This window comes from Dicentrarchus labrax, unplaced genomic scaffold (assembly GCF_905237075.1).
Source record: "Dicentrarchus labrax unplaced genomic scaffold, dlabrax2021, whole genome shotgun sequence".
NCBI classification, from domain to species: Eukaryota; Metazoa; Chordata; class Actinopteri; family Moronidae; genus Dicentrarchus; species Dicentrarchus labrax.
In genome coordinates, this window is record NW_026136710.1 from 14,252,429 (window position 1) to 14,270,872 (window position 18,444).

At 39.6% G+C, this 18,444-nt stretch overlaps 1 protein-coding gene across 1 annotated transcript in view; it reads left to right on the forward strand.

Annotated features, from left to right (window-relative positions):
- nsmfa (NMDA receptor synaptonuclear signaling and neuronal migration factor a) overlaps window positions 1–11,837 on the forward strand; it is a 41,169-nt gene extending 29,332 nt beyond the window's left edge. The window contains 8 exon segments of the mRNA XM_051412962.1: window positions 611–741; window positions 1,123–1,206; window positions 1,330–1,363; window positions 1,870–1,940; window positions 2,157–2,236; window positions 3,040–3,142; window positions 6,822–6,897; window positions 8,463–11,837. Coding sequence (XP_051268922.1) covers window positions 611–741; window positions 1,123–1,206; window positions 1,330–1,363; window positions 1,870–1,940; window positions 2,157–2,236; window positions 3,040–3,142; window positions 6,822–6,897; window positions 8,463–8,560 — 677 coding nt within the window. The 3' untranslated portion in view covers window positions 8,561–11,837.
- Window positions 11,838–18,444: the final 6,607 nt, after the last annotated feature.

The window sequence follows — 18,444 nt, forward strand, 5'->3', positions numbered from 1 at the left end:
ATAGTTCAACAGCTGTCCTGTACCATAATCCAAGGTTATACAGAAGCCCTGTAGAGTTTAACTGAGTGACAAGCTCGTATGCTAATTAGTGCCCCTGTTTTAAGTCTTTCAAACTCATGTGGAATAGCATTGGCCGTACAAAAATACACACGACCCTTGTATTGTATTTGAGTATTTTGAGTGATGTTATTGCAATACAATCTGCTTGATACATTTATATATGTTTTGTTATATGTTATATTATATATGTTAAAATATCTAGTGTGTAAAATGAATACATTTCCCTTCTGAGAACAGCCGCTCTCTGATCCCAGTTTTTATAGCTCTCCTTGTTAGTCGATTCCGGAAACACTCACTACCTGTCATTCTTTGTTCGGCCTCTGCCAGCTGTCTCTTCTTTTTCCTGCTCCATCTGTCATTTTCTTACACCATTATCAACAATTCCATCTTTTTTCCCCTCCTCCGCACTCACCATTCTCCAATTCCTGGACATGTCCGTCACTCCCAAGTTTTCTCTTTCTATGTCACCTTTGCCTCCAACCCGACACTTCTGCCTACACCCTATTATCTCAAGTCATTTTCCTCACCGGTGTGTTATATTCTATTCCAGGCGGAGACCTACAGGCCTCTTGTGGTACCCTGGATGAAGGAGGCGTTGATGACAACTTAGACTGGGAGGAGGAGAGAGAGATGGAGAGGCAGGCCTGTGAAGGAGATGATTTTGTACCTCCTAAAATCATGGTAAGATGCCAGTATTGTAATAATTTGCTAATTATTTAATCAAATGCAAATTTATATTATCTAATTTCCTGTTTAAACAGGTTAATAACAGACATCATACAACATGAGTAAACAGAATTTGTGAAAATTAGTTTATTCTCAGATTACTTAATATGCAGGTGTGGCATCTTAAATACAACTAAACTATTGTCTACCATATCACTGTAGATTCCCTGCAGGCATGAGAGTGTGATAGAGTTTTCTCTTTTCAGCTTTCCTCTCATTTCTACGAAACTATCTTCCTCATTACCTGACTTTGCTCCATTTTCTCCCATCTTCCACGCTTTCCTTCCCTCACCCTTCCACCTTCCTTTCCCTCTTTTATTCCTCCATCACCTTTAGCTGATCTCTTCGAAGGTCCCCAAGGCAGAGTATGTTCCCACTATAATCCGCAGGGATGACCCCTCCATCATCCCCATACTCTATGTGAGTTGAGATACATCACAAGTTGTTTCTTTAAAAAAATTGTCATATAATACAGATTGCAATGTAAATTTAATCAGTTTACAATGTTACAATGATTGTTTTTACAAATGTATTTTTCCCTAGGACCATGAACATGCAACTTTTGATGATATTTTGGGTGAGTGAATATTCCTGTTTGTGTTAGTATCTGCCTTTTAACCCTTTCTAACCACAGATGCATTTAAACTTCTGTTTTTAAGATTTATTTCTGCATTCTGAAAAAGATTGTTTGTTGTTCATAACAGAAGAACCTGCAGGAAATGGTCCCTTCAGTTTCCTAAGATAATAATGAACGCTGTATTAAATAAAGCTCACATACACTTATTTAAAGGATGTCAAACTATAGTTTGCACTAGATTTCAAGGTTTCCAGTTTAATTCACTGGCCTGTTTTATTTGCTGTGAAGTACAAACTGTTTCATTCAAATTAAACTACATCTTCCATTAGTGTCTCTGCTCTCTATTATTGCACCTGTACTTGAACTCACCCTCCAGAGAGTTCCTTTGTGTTCACATTTCTCCGTCTCAGTACATTGTTACTTGTCTCTTTGCATATTCTTTTCTCTTTCCGTTCTCGGTCCCTGTCGTTCACATCAATCCAACCCTTTTTCCCCTACCTTTACAGAGGAAATAGAGAAGAAGCTCACAGCTTACAGGAGAGGAAGCAAGTTCTGGAGGATGCTCATCTTTTGTCAGGTGAAGAATGAGACAAATAAAAGTATGAAACTATAGGATTTATTTGGAATATATGGGGTCATGTGTTTTATACGCTCCATACGGAATTGGAGTAACCAGCTACACTGCGTTCAGTACTTTCCTTTGGGATTTAAGCTCTTAAGATCCTAATTAGGAAGAGGGCAATTAGCAGTTGTGATAGTACTAATGTGTTTTATTCCTGTGTGTGTTTCTTAGGGAGGGCCCGGTCACCTGTATTTACTGAAGAATAAAGTGGCAACCTTTGCTAAGGTGGAAAAAGAGGAGGACATGAGCCAGTAAGTTAACACCGGACTACTGGGTCCAATCTCTGATGAATATTGGTTTATGACAGTGCCTTATAAAGCGTCAGCGTGTGACAATGCTTTCCAGGACATTAATTTTTTTTTTATAAAATATTGCATCATTAAAATACCTTAGCTGCATTTTCATTGAGCCTTTTATTCCACCAATAAACAGAATAAGGTCTCAATCAAATAAAAATGCCTCTCTTAAAAACCTTGAGCAAAACAAACGGGCTCCTTCCCAGACATATTTTCATTTTAGGCATTCAGTGAATCTAATTTGTCATCTAAATGCTCTTTACTCTATTTTCAGAATATTAATACAATGTCTGTGAATGCTCTCTGCCTTGATTTGAATCAAAGAGGTTCGACTGGGATGACTCAATACTTTCTCGACATTTGTTTGTCATTTATGAACACAATCTACTACTTTTCTGAGTGATGCATCTCTCCCAGGGGAACCATCTTTGAATAGGTGATGTTTACTTGTTTCAGAGATATAAACACAAGGCTCACCTTCTGTTCCACAGCTCTGCTAGACTCTGCTACTTCTCTAACAGTTGCTTCGGTGCAAAATCGCAGCCGTAAACCAATAAAAAGTGACAAGTGTGTGATACTTATCTTTTTAAAAGTTCCATTTGGTGTTGTGCGTTAGAGCTGTTTCTTTCTGATTCATTGCTGTGATGAATGTAAACAGGACAGGATCATTTTATTTTGCCCTTGTGTGTTTCAGATTTATTCTATTCAGAAGGAAACAAATCAGATCCTGTGTAACTGTCGCCTTTGTCTTTGTTCAGATTCTGGAGGAGGCTTAGTCGCTTCATGAGTAAAATCAATCCCGAACCCAACCTCATCCACATAATGGGATGCTATGTCCTGGGTAACCCTAATGGAGAGAAGGTATGCACACACTAATGCAAACGACATTAACTCACCATTTCCACTTCCATATAATCATAACACATTTGGTGTCACTGAAGCAGTCACAATATAAGGTACTTTGGTTCAGTTCATCAAGGTCTTTGTTTCACATTTACACAATATTTAACAGAATATATAATTATTTATGGCTTATTCATGTGTCATTGACTGGTATTGTTCCAGTGTCTACTTATCCACTATAGCTACCCTGTAGCCTGTCTACAGTGATACTACATAGATATGGCAAGAACCATGATTGGTCAGCTTGGGCTGCTTCTGTTTTCTCCTACACGTTCCCAGCCCCTGGTTAAGAAACAAGAAAGTTGAAGAAACTCCCATTAGCAAAGCACAGTGCATGAAATAATGGACTGTAAACAGGGAGTGACACAAGGCAACATTTAGCTTTGTTGCTCTATATCACAAATTGAATAAAAGAGTGTGAACACAATTACTGTGGATAGATCGGTGAAATCTGATGCTGAACTATAAATGAATTCATACACTGTTGGGACCAATGTGACACAAAGTATAATTCCAGTGTACTCATAACAAGGTATCTGTATATTTACATGTCCAAACCTAAAAATTGATAATAAACTTTAATAACTTAGGAGACCCAAGATGTATTGAGTTTTTGTTCCCTGTCTCTTATCATTACAGTGACCACTTCCTCTCGCTCGCTCCATCCCCATGTAGTCTCTGCCTCCATTTCTCCTTCCTGTTCATTTCCCCATTTCTGCCCTCTGCTTTCATATCACTCGGTCACTGTGTCTGTTTCGATCTCCCCTTGTAATAATCACCATATTATCCTCCTGGCAGTTTCCACCTCTTTTCCTCCACTTGGGGGGACTATTATTTTGCCCTGTGTACTGTTACTGGACATAGTTGAGTAGCACACATGCTGGGTAATGCTGCACCTTTCTCTACTTGACATGAACAAATAATAAGACACATAACCAGATACACATATAAAAAAATAAAAAATCAAAAGCACAGACACAAACAAGCTGGCAGACACATACACACACACATGCACACACCATAGCTGGCAGTGTTTGTCTGACCTGTCTGTTCCAGTCATGTCTGCCAAGTCAAGTGCTTTGTTATATAAAGTGGATCTCTCCGGGGTTGATGGACAGTCTGGCAGTCTGCAGAACAGACTGCACATCAGTGATATCTCCACCCCTACAGACAAACACGAACAGTTGTTTCAAGAGAGCTTGAATCCAAAACAAAATTGGTGTATTTTCTCTTTTTTCCAACAGTTTGGCTTAGTCCCAAGATCCCAAAGTGATATTTTCACATGAGGAGCTTGTCTAGTTTGTATAAAACTTCTGTCAGAAAACAGAAGTATTGAGATTAAGCTTGTACCTCTTTCTTGTTAGTGCTTGTCATTCTGGGCAACTATAAACCTGTTATCCATTGGCAACTACACTTGAACATTTCATACAGCATACCCTCCTCTCTTTCCACAAGATTTTTGAACTTGGCTGCAAGGATTTTGCTGACACTCAGCCACAAGGGCATTAGCAAGGGTGTCCCATGATGCTGAGCGATAAGGCGTAGCTCGCAGTTGGTGTTACAGCTCATACCAAAGATGAGGTCAGAGCTCTCTGCTGGCCAGTATGAGCTCTTCCACACCAAACTGAGAAAACTATTTCTTTATGGACGTCACTTTGTGCACAGGGGCCGCTATCATCTTAAAACCTTCCCCAAACTGCTGCCACAAAGTTGGAAGCCCACCATTGTCTAAAATGTCATTGTATGCTGTAGCCATAGAATTGTTTTACCTAGAACTAAGGTGTTCAGACATATATACAAACACACACATATATATATATATATATACCGCTATCCAGTGTTTTGGTATCTGATGGGATCTACTACTCAAACCGGACTGTCATCGGTTGGTGGCTGTTTTCTGCTGCTAAGGGATTTAAAAACTACCCCAGAACACATACTTTTGGGCATATGGTGCATTTCACAAATTGTTTAACTTCATTTTTGCTTGTGGCTTTGTGGCTTTAATAACCTCCACCCAGAGATAAACAGTACATGATCAACAGAACACATTACTCACAGCCTGCCTCTGTTTGCCAGTGTTTAAATGGTATCAGCGTCGATCCCTGCTCAATCCATTTTCAAACAGTAAGTTTAAATGTTGCCAAATGCTTCACTCCAGACAGCATTAAAAAAAAACACATGCAAACACACAACAGTAACAGACAGGATGTTATTTCAAAAATGTTAGGCTAAAGTTTCTGCAGATTTGAAAGCAAGTCACACACTGTAACTTTTTACACACAATCACGAATGTTCATATACTGCAAATGAATATGTGCTTGAGGTTAAGTTCAACCTGATATAATGTGATTAAGTGTATATTTAAGCTTATATATATACTCACACAAGCCTGCAGCCACAGAAGGGTGGGTTGACTTCAACAAAGAGGTCAATTAAACCACCCCCTCCCTATTTTAAAAGTTAAAACATAATGGTTAATGTATGATTAATAAAATCATTCAGCAAATATCAAAGGGGTCAAGCTTGTTATGCACAACAAAAGCTGATTTGGGGGAGTGACAACAAAGGTTTAGAATAGAGATGAGCAGGTGAGCAGGTCAGAAAGGCAGCCTGACCCAGTTTTATTTGAGAGATTTCAGCACAAAATCTGCATCAGTCTCAGCTACAACTGCCACTGAGAGCTTGTAAGAAGCCACCCAGGACAGAGAGGAAACTACCTAACTTGCAGCACATTATTTGAGATTTGTTATTTGCCTCCAGCTCTCTCTGCTCTACAGACGAGCCACACTGCCTGCATCTCCCCAACCATTCTCTCCTCCAAGTCTGGCATCTAGCCATCTACTTTTATCTTTTTCAAAGAACTGCAAAGACAAGGAGTGAAAGCTGCCTTTTTCTTTGCCACCTCCATTCTAACATCATAAAGTAAAAAACAAAAGTGCATTTGGTCTTTGATTTCTCTGGCGGGGGGAGTTTCGAGATGACTAAATTCAAGCAAGAAATCAGGGAGATTAAGTTTTTCTTGTGCACAAAGAACCAAGAAACAGCTGAAAAGCCTTAAAATGGCTGCACCTCTCCAATTAAGCAATCTACAGGTGTAATGAGGGCTGCAATTAATGATTATTGTCACTATTGATAAATCCATCAATTTTTTTATCTTTTGATTGGGAGCTTGGGACGGGCAGTTTTTAGACTAAACCATTATTTGATCAGAGTCCCAGGAGATGTCTTCAGAAAGCTTGTTTTGTACAATCATATAATACTGAGTTAAAATCTGTTAAAAAAAAATAATAAAAAAATATGTAACCTGCAAATGATTCACATTTTTAGCTTATGAATGATTACATGTTTATCAAATGTTCAAATCAAATGAAGACAAGCAGGAAAAATGAACACCTCTGCAGCTTGAACTCTCGTCTCATTTCATGTCCTCCTTGTTACCTGCTCAGGAAATAAAGTGCATGTGTCACTTTGGCAGTAATGAGCTGGATTCATTGCCGCTCTTGTCTGTGTTTCTATGTTTGTTGTGTGTTTGTGTGTATGCGTTTTGTGTCTGAAGATGGAGGCTCCCCTGCTGTGAGTGTATCCAAATGCAGTAGGATTAATTGGTGTTTGCTTTCTTATCTTGGCCCAACAGCTGTTCCAGAAACTGAAGAATCTGATGAGGCCTTATTCTGTAGAGTTTGAGTCGCCGCTGGAGCTGTCAGCGCAGGGTGGGTCTGAACAAACACACGAACACACCCAAACATGCAGCTCACATGGATGCATGCATGCAAATATGTTCATCGTGTTTCTGTTATTTGCTCTCTCTCCTCCTTATCCTTCCTGTTGGTGTTTTGATGCTGAATATCTGATATTTTTTAATGCAACTGATCCAAATCATATAGGCGCCACACTCCAGTTTGTACACAACAACCACCACACAGGAGAAAGCAGTCTTGTTACTTTGCACTTTCTTGAGACCCACTGTCCTCCTCCCTAGCTTCAGGTGGGAGTAGGGACATACAGTACTGTCTATTCAGTCAGTATTACAAAAGGCTGTTCTCAGTTCCGGGAACAACTGGAAACTCGTCTGTTACACCCAGATCCAGACTTCCTCTTCTTTAGCTCTTCACTATGATTAAAAGCTTTCCAAAGAGACATGTTCTCCCCTCCTGTGGTCTTGGTGAACCAATAAGTACTGAACACCTCCAGGTACCACTTTATCGGAGGCCCTAATCTCTGCACCACCAGTGATTTACAATGTGCACATAACAACAAAAGAAAGGGAAAATCTATTTCACAAATTTTTGGTCCCCTACAAATCAACCCTGTCTCCTAGAAGTTAATGTTAATACTACTATTCTTCAACAGTAAATGTGTTTGGAGGCTAACATATGCCACCTAAACTACATTTTTCATCAACATAATCAAGAAATGCTGTTAAACATATCTGTTGCAAAATGTTGATATAGTTCATTCAAGTCTTGCAATACAAATTCCGTAGCAACTAAAGCATGATGAATGTTTTTTCATGGTTATGTCTAAGCACTCACAGCTCTAGATCGTGGACAGTCGGCAGTCCCGATGTGTAAAACCATCCCCACCTTAAAAAAGTGTGTAAGATTTAGGGGCCTTCATTTACAGAAGATGTTACCTTTGAATTAGCCTTTTATATCAACAGACGTCACAGGTCCTCTTCCATGGAGTCTGCCATGTTGAACTGACATGTTTCTGCTACAGCAACCCACAACGGACAAATCAAACACTGGCTCTTCATGGGGCCTTTCATGTTGTTCGCAGCCGCTGTAGTTTCTCCTTTTGCACTTGGTTGAGTCAAGGGTTTTCAGTTGGTTGCAATCTACAAACTCAGTGCTATTTTGCCAATAAATCCTACACACTGTTTTGTTAACTGGACTGCCTTCGTTGGCTAAACCTAACCACCAGGACTCAGGAGGCTAACGCTACTCTCCCTGTTCATCCACACAGAACAGAATCCATGCAGCTCTTTTGGCAATACAAATTATATATAGAATTGCTTTACAGGACAGTGAGGAGCAAAAGTAAATTAATGAATTTCAAAAACATGCACACACACAAGTACAAACATGCATATATCTTACTCTAAACCTCAGACAATAGTATATTGTTTTCATATTAAGTGTTGCAACATGTTTTTGTTTGCTGATATAGTAATGGAAACAGAAAATCTTTTCCATATATTGTTCTTGGATAACAAAGTGATTCTGCTTCCTTGATGCGTGATTCAAACTTTTCTTGTCTCATTTACCTAATCAAGGCAAAGAGATGATTGAGATGTACTTCGACTTCCGCCTCTACCGACTTTGGAAGACACGCCAGCACTCCAAACTCTTGGACTATGAGGATTTTTTGTGACGAAGACACCTGGACAACTGGTGCAGCGGAGCCCTCCGGCCCCACGACGAGAGACCTGATAAAACCGATCCAATGACTGAACAATGCTCAACTGTAGTGCTCGACCCGCCAACTTAATAATAACAATCATTCCTGCTTTCATCCGGGAGAGGAGAAAGAGGCATGGCGGGATAAGGAGGCTGAGGACAAACAAAAACATGCTGTGCCTCGGCTCCGCCTCAATTTCAGAGTGAGGATCAAAGACGAACAAAAAGGGCCAAAAAAATACGCATAAAATAAAAAACTGGAGGAAAAAGCAGAGACAACTGGACTATACACATCTTAGTCACCAACTCTCTTTGCCTCCTGAGTTTGAAAGCAAAAAGGAAAATCTAAAATTGTGTAAAAAATAAATATCATCTTAGTCACACCTCTGTTGTAAGGACAAACTTCTTGAAGCTGATGTGCTTCGGAAAAAAGAAAAATTGCTGAAACTCATTCCGTCATAACGTGGTTCTGTGTTTTGACTGGACCTCTCAGATGATCCCAGAACCTGGAGACGTACATACATAAATAACCCATATGTCGATGTGTGTGTATATATATCACATGAATATATTAGCATAGCTTTAGTCATGCAAATAATACTCCATATGAGAATAATAATGCATCATTTATTTTTGATGTGCATTGTTGTGCAGTTTCATATGGAAATACTTTGGAATAACTCAGGTTTTAGCCATGAAGTAATTAATCTGTTTGTCTATTCTATCAAGATATTGTAATCTTCATCTCCATTGCTTGGAATGAATGTATTATCTCTCTAGAAATGTATTTTCAGTTTGAGGAATTGAGCTTCATGTTTTGGTAAAAAACAAAACAAAAAAAACAATGGATAATATGCTGATTTCTGTGTGTGAGCGTGTGCGTCTGGATGTGTTTTCCATGTAGAAAAAAGAAAACGTGCAGATGAGTTGTGCGTATTTTTCTCTCTCTGCTTCTGTTAAAGCAAAAGTAATTGTTTAACACCTTCATCCCCCAATTTCTGTCACAAACACACAAAGACATTGTAGTATGATTCATGATGTCAAGAGGGATGTAACAGCCATCCAAGTGCTCCTAGCCCTGTAGTGTAGGAGTTGCCCTATTGATCCCTCCTGCTCCTTCGCAGAAGGTTCAGGCCACTTAGTCAGCCCCTGTCAACAGTGCCAGCTGCTCTCACTATCTGCCAAACACTCTTGGCTTCTCTTAATGGCAGCCAAACGAGCTTCCGCCACCTCTCACTTCACTGGGCTGTGATCCAGTCTGAGGACCGGAGTTCTCCGAATTAAACAGAACTGCCAGGAGTTTAAGCTGTTAACAGACATCTGCTGCCCCTGTCAGCTAGTTAAAAGGCCAGAAATATGCACTGAGTGTGTGTCTGAGATGGTCACACTATGACCTGAGATGTCTCAAATAGATTAGGGATGGTTAAATGTGGAGAGCAGCAGCCGAACAGCAATCTGAAACAATGTGCAAGCGCTCACTCGCACACACACACGCGTAAACAAAACCCTAGGGCTAGGACGAAAACTTCAAGAAATCAATAAATCAGGAGAAAATTAAAAAAGTAACTGTCCACAGATTTTAAAAAATGAGGTTCAGTTACCTTGACATGATGAGTACTACTAGCCTGTGGAAACATTTATATGACCCCATTTGTCCCTAGAGGAGCAAAGGGTTTAAGTCAAGGAAGTCCTCTGTCGGGGAAATTTCTTAAGTTGGCGTTTTTATCAGGGTTATCTCAGCTTCAGCTTGAGACTTCAAACTTATTACAGGAAGCAATGCATCACAAACTGTGCAGAAAGGTGTGGGAGTTTACCTGGCAGGGGAGGTCTAATGAAAGACACACTAGTTGAATTATGGGAAGTGTAGGATTCAGGGTTTGGGGGGCTTGACTAGCTACTACAGACTTAAAGTCAGGATATCTAAGCACTCATAAGCCCCCAAACTTTACGGAAATGCCATACTAAAATCACTTAGAACCCTATCTTTTTCCATTTATATTCAACAGAATGGTCATTAAATTTTGCCTTATGTAATCACATCTAAACTGGTGATACTCCAAAAGCACATAAAATCTCCAATACTCTAGCCTCAGCTTACCATTTCATTTCTCAGGTTGACATGCTCCTGCTAAAAGGCTCCGATGTAGGCAGACATGCGTATATATGCGTCAACCTTAGAAATAAGCTGAGGCCGGAGTATTCAGCTTTTGTGCTTCTAGATTGCTGTTATGAAAGTCTTTGTGTCCGCACTTTTCAAAATGCTGCCACATTTCAGGCGTGATTTTATGACTGTGGCAACAATCCAAGGAGACATTGCTAAGTCACGCTACAGCTCGCTGCTCCGCCAATCACAGCAGTGTCCCACAATGACATCAGCCCCTGAATGTCAGCAAAACATTGCTGTAGAGCAACACGGCTAAGTGTGCTTTAAACCCAGTCAGTGAATGTTCGCATAGGCTGTAGGCGTGCAGAAAGTTTACACAGTGCATATTTATTTAATAGATGTCGGTGGTCCCAGCCCTGCATAACACATGCACACCCAGGCATACACACAGACAACGGTATTCTGCATCTGTGTATGGTAAAACACTTTTCCATTTGTCATTATTTGTGTGGATGTGTTAATATTTGAAGCATTATGTGCAGACTTTTTTGTGTTAAAGTCAACCAGTCTCACTGGAGTGCTCTCTAGCTCTCTACTAGCAGAACTCTGGTTTATTTTTTATTTGCTTTTGCCCTCTCTCTGACATTGCAGTGCAGGCCTACAGTTTGTCTGGCACAGACAAGTGCTCTCTCAGCCTGAGTCACGCAGTACATGTTTTCACTTCAGATTTAAAATTCAACAGTTACACGACCTGTCATATCATTAAACCATTTTAATTCCAGCCGAAGCATTAAGCTGCCAAATTATCAAAGATGTTGCCCTCAACAGCTGCTGGGTTTAATGGAATATTTTTTTCTTTCAGATTCGATACATGGACACTGGTTAATTTAAAGCAAAGCAGCAATGTGATGGATTCAGTCAATTCATAAAGCATTTTTCTTATGCCATAGAAAACACTGACAATAATCTCATTTCCAGTCTATAAAGAAGTTACTGATAATTAATCTTCTGTTTGAATTTACTGGGCTGAACTGACTATACCGTGAAGAGCACTCTGACTCAGGAGTTTGAGAGAGCTTTCTTGTTTTCTTCTTCAGCAAAAAAACCCCATCATTTCACCGGAAATCTAATTAAAGATGCAAACATGTCTATTTGTCTCTCTCAGTCTGTGTTGTATTATTTGAATCTTCGTTTCATTTCACATTTTGGGAAAATCAACACAAAAAAAGAGCAGCAGAATTTTTTCTTCCCTTTATCACAGCAGCTTTGGAAAAGAGCAGAGCATGTACAGCAAGCTCTCTGGAATCTGACCTTTTGTTCAATTAAAATATGTGTAAAACAAACTTAAGCTTAAAGGCACAGGAGACAGAGATATGGCAGTTTGATAGGACTGCAGAGAAAGAAATGTTTCTGTTTCAGTTATCCAAAAGACCACACATGAAACTCAGCTATCATTCCTTCATCACTATCATTATGTGACTGAACACCGTTCTGCCCTCCAGGACCCTTCATTTCAAACATCAGAGTGGTGCAGTCATTTTGGCTGTCACAACCTAATAAAACCAGCCTAACCAGACTACTACCACACATGCATATTTCCATTCAGGATGTGCCGTGTACAAAGTACTGCATTACAACACCTATTTTAAGCTTTAGAGAACTTCTTAATGAAGCACCCTGATCAAACTGCTCTTGCTCCAGCTGCTCCAGCTGCTCCAGTCCAATTGAAAATGGCATGAATATTTGTTTGCCACAGCAAGGTTGTACAAAAAAACCTGACTGGATGCACTTGTGTGTTAAGAAATATGCTTAAATTTAACAGAATTTTACCCTGTGTTCAGTAAAAGGGGTCAATACACCAATTAAAGTTTATGAAAGTGAACTATACAGTTTATACTCAGACTAACCTCTACCAAGAGTCTTTCTTTACTGTAGTCTGATGCATCCAAAGTCGTAACAGGATAGAGAGGCTAATTTGAAATGAAGAGGAGACACACACACACTCTCTCTCTCTCTCTCTCTCTCTCTCTCTCTCTCTCTCTCTCTCCCAACACACACACACACACACACACACACACACACACACACACACACACACAGCAAGGTGGCAAAATGGAAGCAGGTGGCAGTCACGCACTAAGTGTGATATAATCACTGAGCCTAAATGTTTTAATGGGCACATCTGATTGTGTATGAACCATTTTTTCAGGTAGAATTTAAAAGACGGATGTGAGTCCAATTCCCTAATGTGAGCTGGAATGGTGTTCCATTCTTGTTTAACACACAGGTTCTTTCTGTATGGAATTAAACTCTCAATTCAGCCTTAGTGCCAGAAATGAATTGAAAGCACAGGGAGAAACAGCAACTACGCATATTTTTGTATTATTTTGTCTTAGTATGCAAAAATGCAGATAAGACAGCCTTGATACTCAAAAAGTAGTTTTAAGTTGCCTTATCTCCCTGTCACAGAAATGCCTTGATCCCTAATCTCCATGCACTTGCCTTTCATGAACTCTGCCTTGCGTGCCCTGCTTTTCCACCTCCATCTCCCTTTTTTCTTTTCTCCACTTGAATTCCAATGGCGAAATAGCATCGAGTTTGATATGCTAAACAGAGTTTGCAAACATCATGGATATTCTGCTAATATTCAACTGCAATCCATTTTCACAGTCTAAGGACTGTCCTGATTGTCTTGAGACTTTACGTCCACTCCTTTCCCTACGCCAACATCTGTTTTTACAGACTTCCCATTCACCTGTCTGGTATGTGGCAGACCCAAACATGACAGACTTTCTGACAGAGAAAAAATGCATACCATGTGTGTAAAGAGAAGAATAAAACATTACGTTAACAGAGACAGCTTATGGATGCAAGAATCCCACAGTCGGAGGAGTACTTAAAGATGCTCTTATCTTAAGCTGTTCTTTCAAGGTCAAACAGCATCTCTGCATTGCACCTCCTGAGGCTACAAACTACAGAGTGCATGAAAAGGCCGCATCTGGTTTAACATGAATGAATATGGTACTAGGACACATCTGGTACTAGGCTGTTTTTAAATTGAGTCATAAAATTGGTATTTGTATCTCTAACCTGTCTGAATTGAATTAGATTGTTTTTTGATTAGTTAGTTACCTTATATTTTGTATCACTGTTATCTACAGAGCATAAAAGTTTTCAATCTAATTACGAAATACACTAACACTGTACTGTTACTGCATTATGTCTACACCACTCATTGCTACAATAGAACATATTAACCTTTACAGCAAAAACTTGTAAATCAGTAGCCTGAAACTAAATAAAATGTGCAGCTAATGAAGTGCTATTCACACTTGGGGCAATCAGGAGTCCTGGTGGGGGGTTACTGACAAGTAGAAGAAGGAAAAAGGGAAATTTCATGGAACTGAACAGCTGATATTTTGTATCTAGGCTCTGACCTACTCACTCTGACAAGCATAGATCGAGCTGTGCTGAGCTGGGAGGGTTGTAATAAACTTCCTCCACAAAAGACACAAAGTCTGACACCAGCTATTATGTCGACTCTACTATATTTGGGATTCAGCTGCTGTATGGCCAAAACCAAGTTAACTTCCCCTATACCATTCACCACCAATGCATTTTTAGCCACAGGGATTTAGATGCATAAATCTTAACAAAGCAATCTACCTAATATGCAGCGGCAGACTAGACTAAGACAAATCAGATATGCAGCAGCTAATTGTTCAGGTAAACAAATTCAATTCTCAAAATAAAATCCTGGCTTGAAGCAGATGATCTCTTACGTGGTGTAGTAGTGCGATAAGCATGAGATGACCATCAGGAGTGGGAATTAAGAGTGGATTGAGCACCTATAGCCTATGTGTGACAATGGCCATGTTGCGTTTCCCATTAAGCCTTATTGCAGAGAAATAATGTAAATGGGATGTGTACCAGATCCTCTAAATCAAAAGGCAATAAGCAAGGCTGACATTAAACCCATTCAGCAAGTAACACTAAGTAACACTCAAACAATAATTAAACTCAAACATGAATATTAAAATGTGTTCACAATGTAAATTAGCAACATGAAAGTGTCAGATTCCAGACAACAACCATAACAAAAAATTCAGCCATTCCTCATCAATTATAAACAAAGATCTAGATAAACTCTTATAAAATTACAACGATAATAAAAAGTCATAGTTATTTGCAATTTGGATTTTTAGTGCAAGAATATTTATATAATACATCTTTTTATGAATTTGTTCTATTGAGACATTTGTCTTTATTGTAAAATGTTATGAGTTTTAATTTATTGGGGTTTTTTTTGTTTGTTTTAGTGGTACTGTAAGGTGCTCACTGTCAGCAGGAGACTTCATAGCAGTGTTGTTACAGCTACTGTTCTGATTGCACCAAAAAAGGTAACTTTTTTCAACTTAGATTTTATTCATATGGTGGTGTGTTCTTTATACTACAACATTTGCCCTAAAATTAGATTTTTCATTAGCTCAGAATATATCGCCTAGCTTACAGTATAGCAATATATCATAATACATTGAATCGTAACCTCTGTTTCGTGATGCATATTGTGTCACCAGATTCTTGCCAATACACAGTGCTAGTGTTTTCTGCATCTGATTCAGACCCATTATGGGGATAAGGAAAGTGAATCTCATGTGTCTCCATTTCTAGATGTGCTGACTCTATCTATGCACGCCTTGTCAACAGGACTATGGTATCAGGGGATTGTTGCAACACAGATCTTTTCTCTTGAAACACAGGAAGTAATTTACCGGCACACTGCTGCTTACTGTACTAGCCGTATACCTGGTATTAGCTGCAGTCCTATTAGCTCACTCTACCAAGACTGGGAGCTCATGTACCGGGGGAGTGTTGTTGTGTTTGTTTTCACCGCCAGCACAGGAACCTGCAGGTCTCTGGGCAAGATAATAAGATGTGTGCACAAAATATCACCTTAAGGGACTTTATAGGCTCCATAATCTCCAAATCTTGATATCCTATAGAAATATTAAATTTTAAAAAATACAGGCTCAGACACAATGGCTCATTGCAGAGGGGGCGAAGACCTGTAGTGGAACTTTATGCAAACTATAGGCTGGAAGGGCGGAACAGAGATGCGTGCTATTTCACCACAATGGACTGTGCCATGAATTGATCGTTTAACAGCGGTCTGCTTATATTTAAAAGCATCACAACTTCTGGTCGGCTATTTTAGAACCATGATCAGATATATGGATAAAAAAGTAAGACTGACTAAACTAGCCAGCATCCAGCATCTGACATTTAGTGATTGTGGATGCCCATACAGCCAACACAGTACAGACACATAGTTATAACACACACAACAGCAAATTCAGCTACCAGTCTGCAAGCAGTGTCTGTCCTGCCATTAGACTTCTACAATAACCAAACAGATACAGGGGTCAACAACAAAAGCAGCAACAAACACCCAGCATCTATGACAAGGCTGTTATATAACACACAAACTGAATATGAAATAACACAGTGATGTTTTCATCCAGCAGCTGTAAGTTGGAATCCAGTCCAGCAACAATGGCTCCTTGCTAACATTTTCACCTGTTTGGCTGTAGAGCTAACAGGACTCTGTCAGACAGGGAGGGGTTGAGTTGTCAAGTGAGAACAAGTTTATGAGGAAACACATGAGGCCACAAGATTCTCCCTCTGCTCTCTGGACATGTTAATTGTTTACATAAAAAACAGTGAGGTAAACATCATGCACAGCAGACAGAAGCTGCAAGCTTTTAAAACTCCCGGTGTTGCACCTGGCGGGGGCCCCATTAAGGGGGTACTGAGGGAGAGGAATCAGCGACAGTACAAACAGGCCACAGTGCCCCTGCTGGAGCTGGCTGCTGCATACTGTCGAGAAACCCTTGGCAGTCAGTGAGGGCTCGTCTCTGCAGAAGATAGACTGATCTGAGTTTGTCCACAAACAAAATTTATTTTAACATTCAATTAAGCAATAAAAATGCATGTTCGGTCAGGAAGACTGGGCCCCTTTGTAACTGTAGAGAACCGTGAGTCCCCTGCTTGTATCATTAAACTGTAAAGGAAACAAAGACTTGGTGCATCACATTGTTCATTTCTCTTCAGTAGCTACTTACAGACCAAGATTCTCTCAGCAAAAAATTATCTTTAATCTTTTTTTATGACTGATGTCCAGAGTTGTTTCTCATTTTTTAGGCCATAGCATAATTCACTTTGTCCTTTCATGTTTCCAAGTGCCGCATTGGCAGCAAGTTAATTCAGTCTCGCTCTGCTACTAATTGAAAGGTTATTTTATTCTTTATTCTGCTTTTTTTACTCCTTAAAGTTTTGATGTTGTGATCTTTCTCTTTGAAAGCCAGAGACTGCAGTCAGCTTTAATTGAGCAAACAGTTACAGTGTAGTGATGAAGGGCAAATGGGGAGCTAATGGAAGAAAGGGGTACCACTGAACTAAAACATCTCACCTGCAGAAGTAGGTTTGTGCGGTGCAGTGTGCAGTTTTACAGAATGCTGAGCAAGCCCTTTGTTGTGTTGTTTGAGTATGTCTTTGCTCTTTTCTTACCACTGGCAGCCTTCAGGTAAACAATTAACTGAGCATGAGGAATGAAAGCTCAGATTCTGTCACAATCAGCACTTCTCATGTGCTGATGTGGGTTTTTAAGCTCCCTCATGTTCCCCAGCAGGGGGCACAACACCACAGTTCAAGATCTGAAGCAGCATCTGAACTGCGTTTACACTGGGTCTTATATGATGTACATCACATTGTTCTGCAGGGAGGATCATTTGTGATGGGCTTCAGCCTGAGGAGATGCACCCTTTGGATTATTTTTACACTGATGTGTTGATGGTCATGTTTGTATGTAGAACAGCTTATGTTTTTTTTTTTGTTTTTTTTAAAGCTGTTTTATAGTTCTCCACACTTTAAATGAGATTTCTGACTCACTGATTCCGTGTACACACATCAGGCAGCAGATGCTTTTAAATCTTTTTAATAAACTGAAATTGATCTTGATTTTGCTCGTCCTAGTGGCTAAATGGTTTACACAAAATCCAGGTTTCAAGGCATCGTTGTATCCATCATGAATGACGAATGGCAAAATATATCACTTTATATGATGAACAAGGACTTATTTTTCTAGGATGGGCACTCAAAAAAAGGGGTGAGCTGAAGACCTTGGATGTCTGTGATTTTAAAAGAAATCAAATGAAACTGAAGCTGCTTAGATTTTACATTTTCACAAAACAAGAACCTTCAACAGATCAGTCCTCATCTGAAGTGGATGAATGTGAAGATTCCTTATCTATGGGTCAGCATCACTGAGGGAGATTTACTGTTGACTGCACATGGATCTCACATTGATCATGAAATGATTCCATGACAGATCTATTTGAGCATTTATCAGTGCCATTAGCAAACAATAAACCCTCTATTCAGTATATCTTATAAACACTTGTTTTCCATTATTTTGTCAGATGGATATCACACTTAAATTGTATATGTATCTCTTATTCCTCATAAAGTTACTTATGAGACAGCTTCTGGTCACAACAGCACTGACAGGCAAAGAGATTACTTGGTAGGTTTACCTACTAGTTTTCAACACAAGCAATCTTAATTCTACATGAGGAGTCTAATATTTCCAGTAGGTCCAGTGTCTAGGATCAGCAGCGTAGTACACTAATGGCAAAGGCTAATCAGAGCATAAACTAATTCATTCTGGACCACATTGGACCTTTAAGTAGAGTATC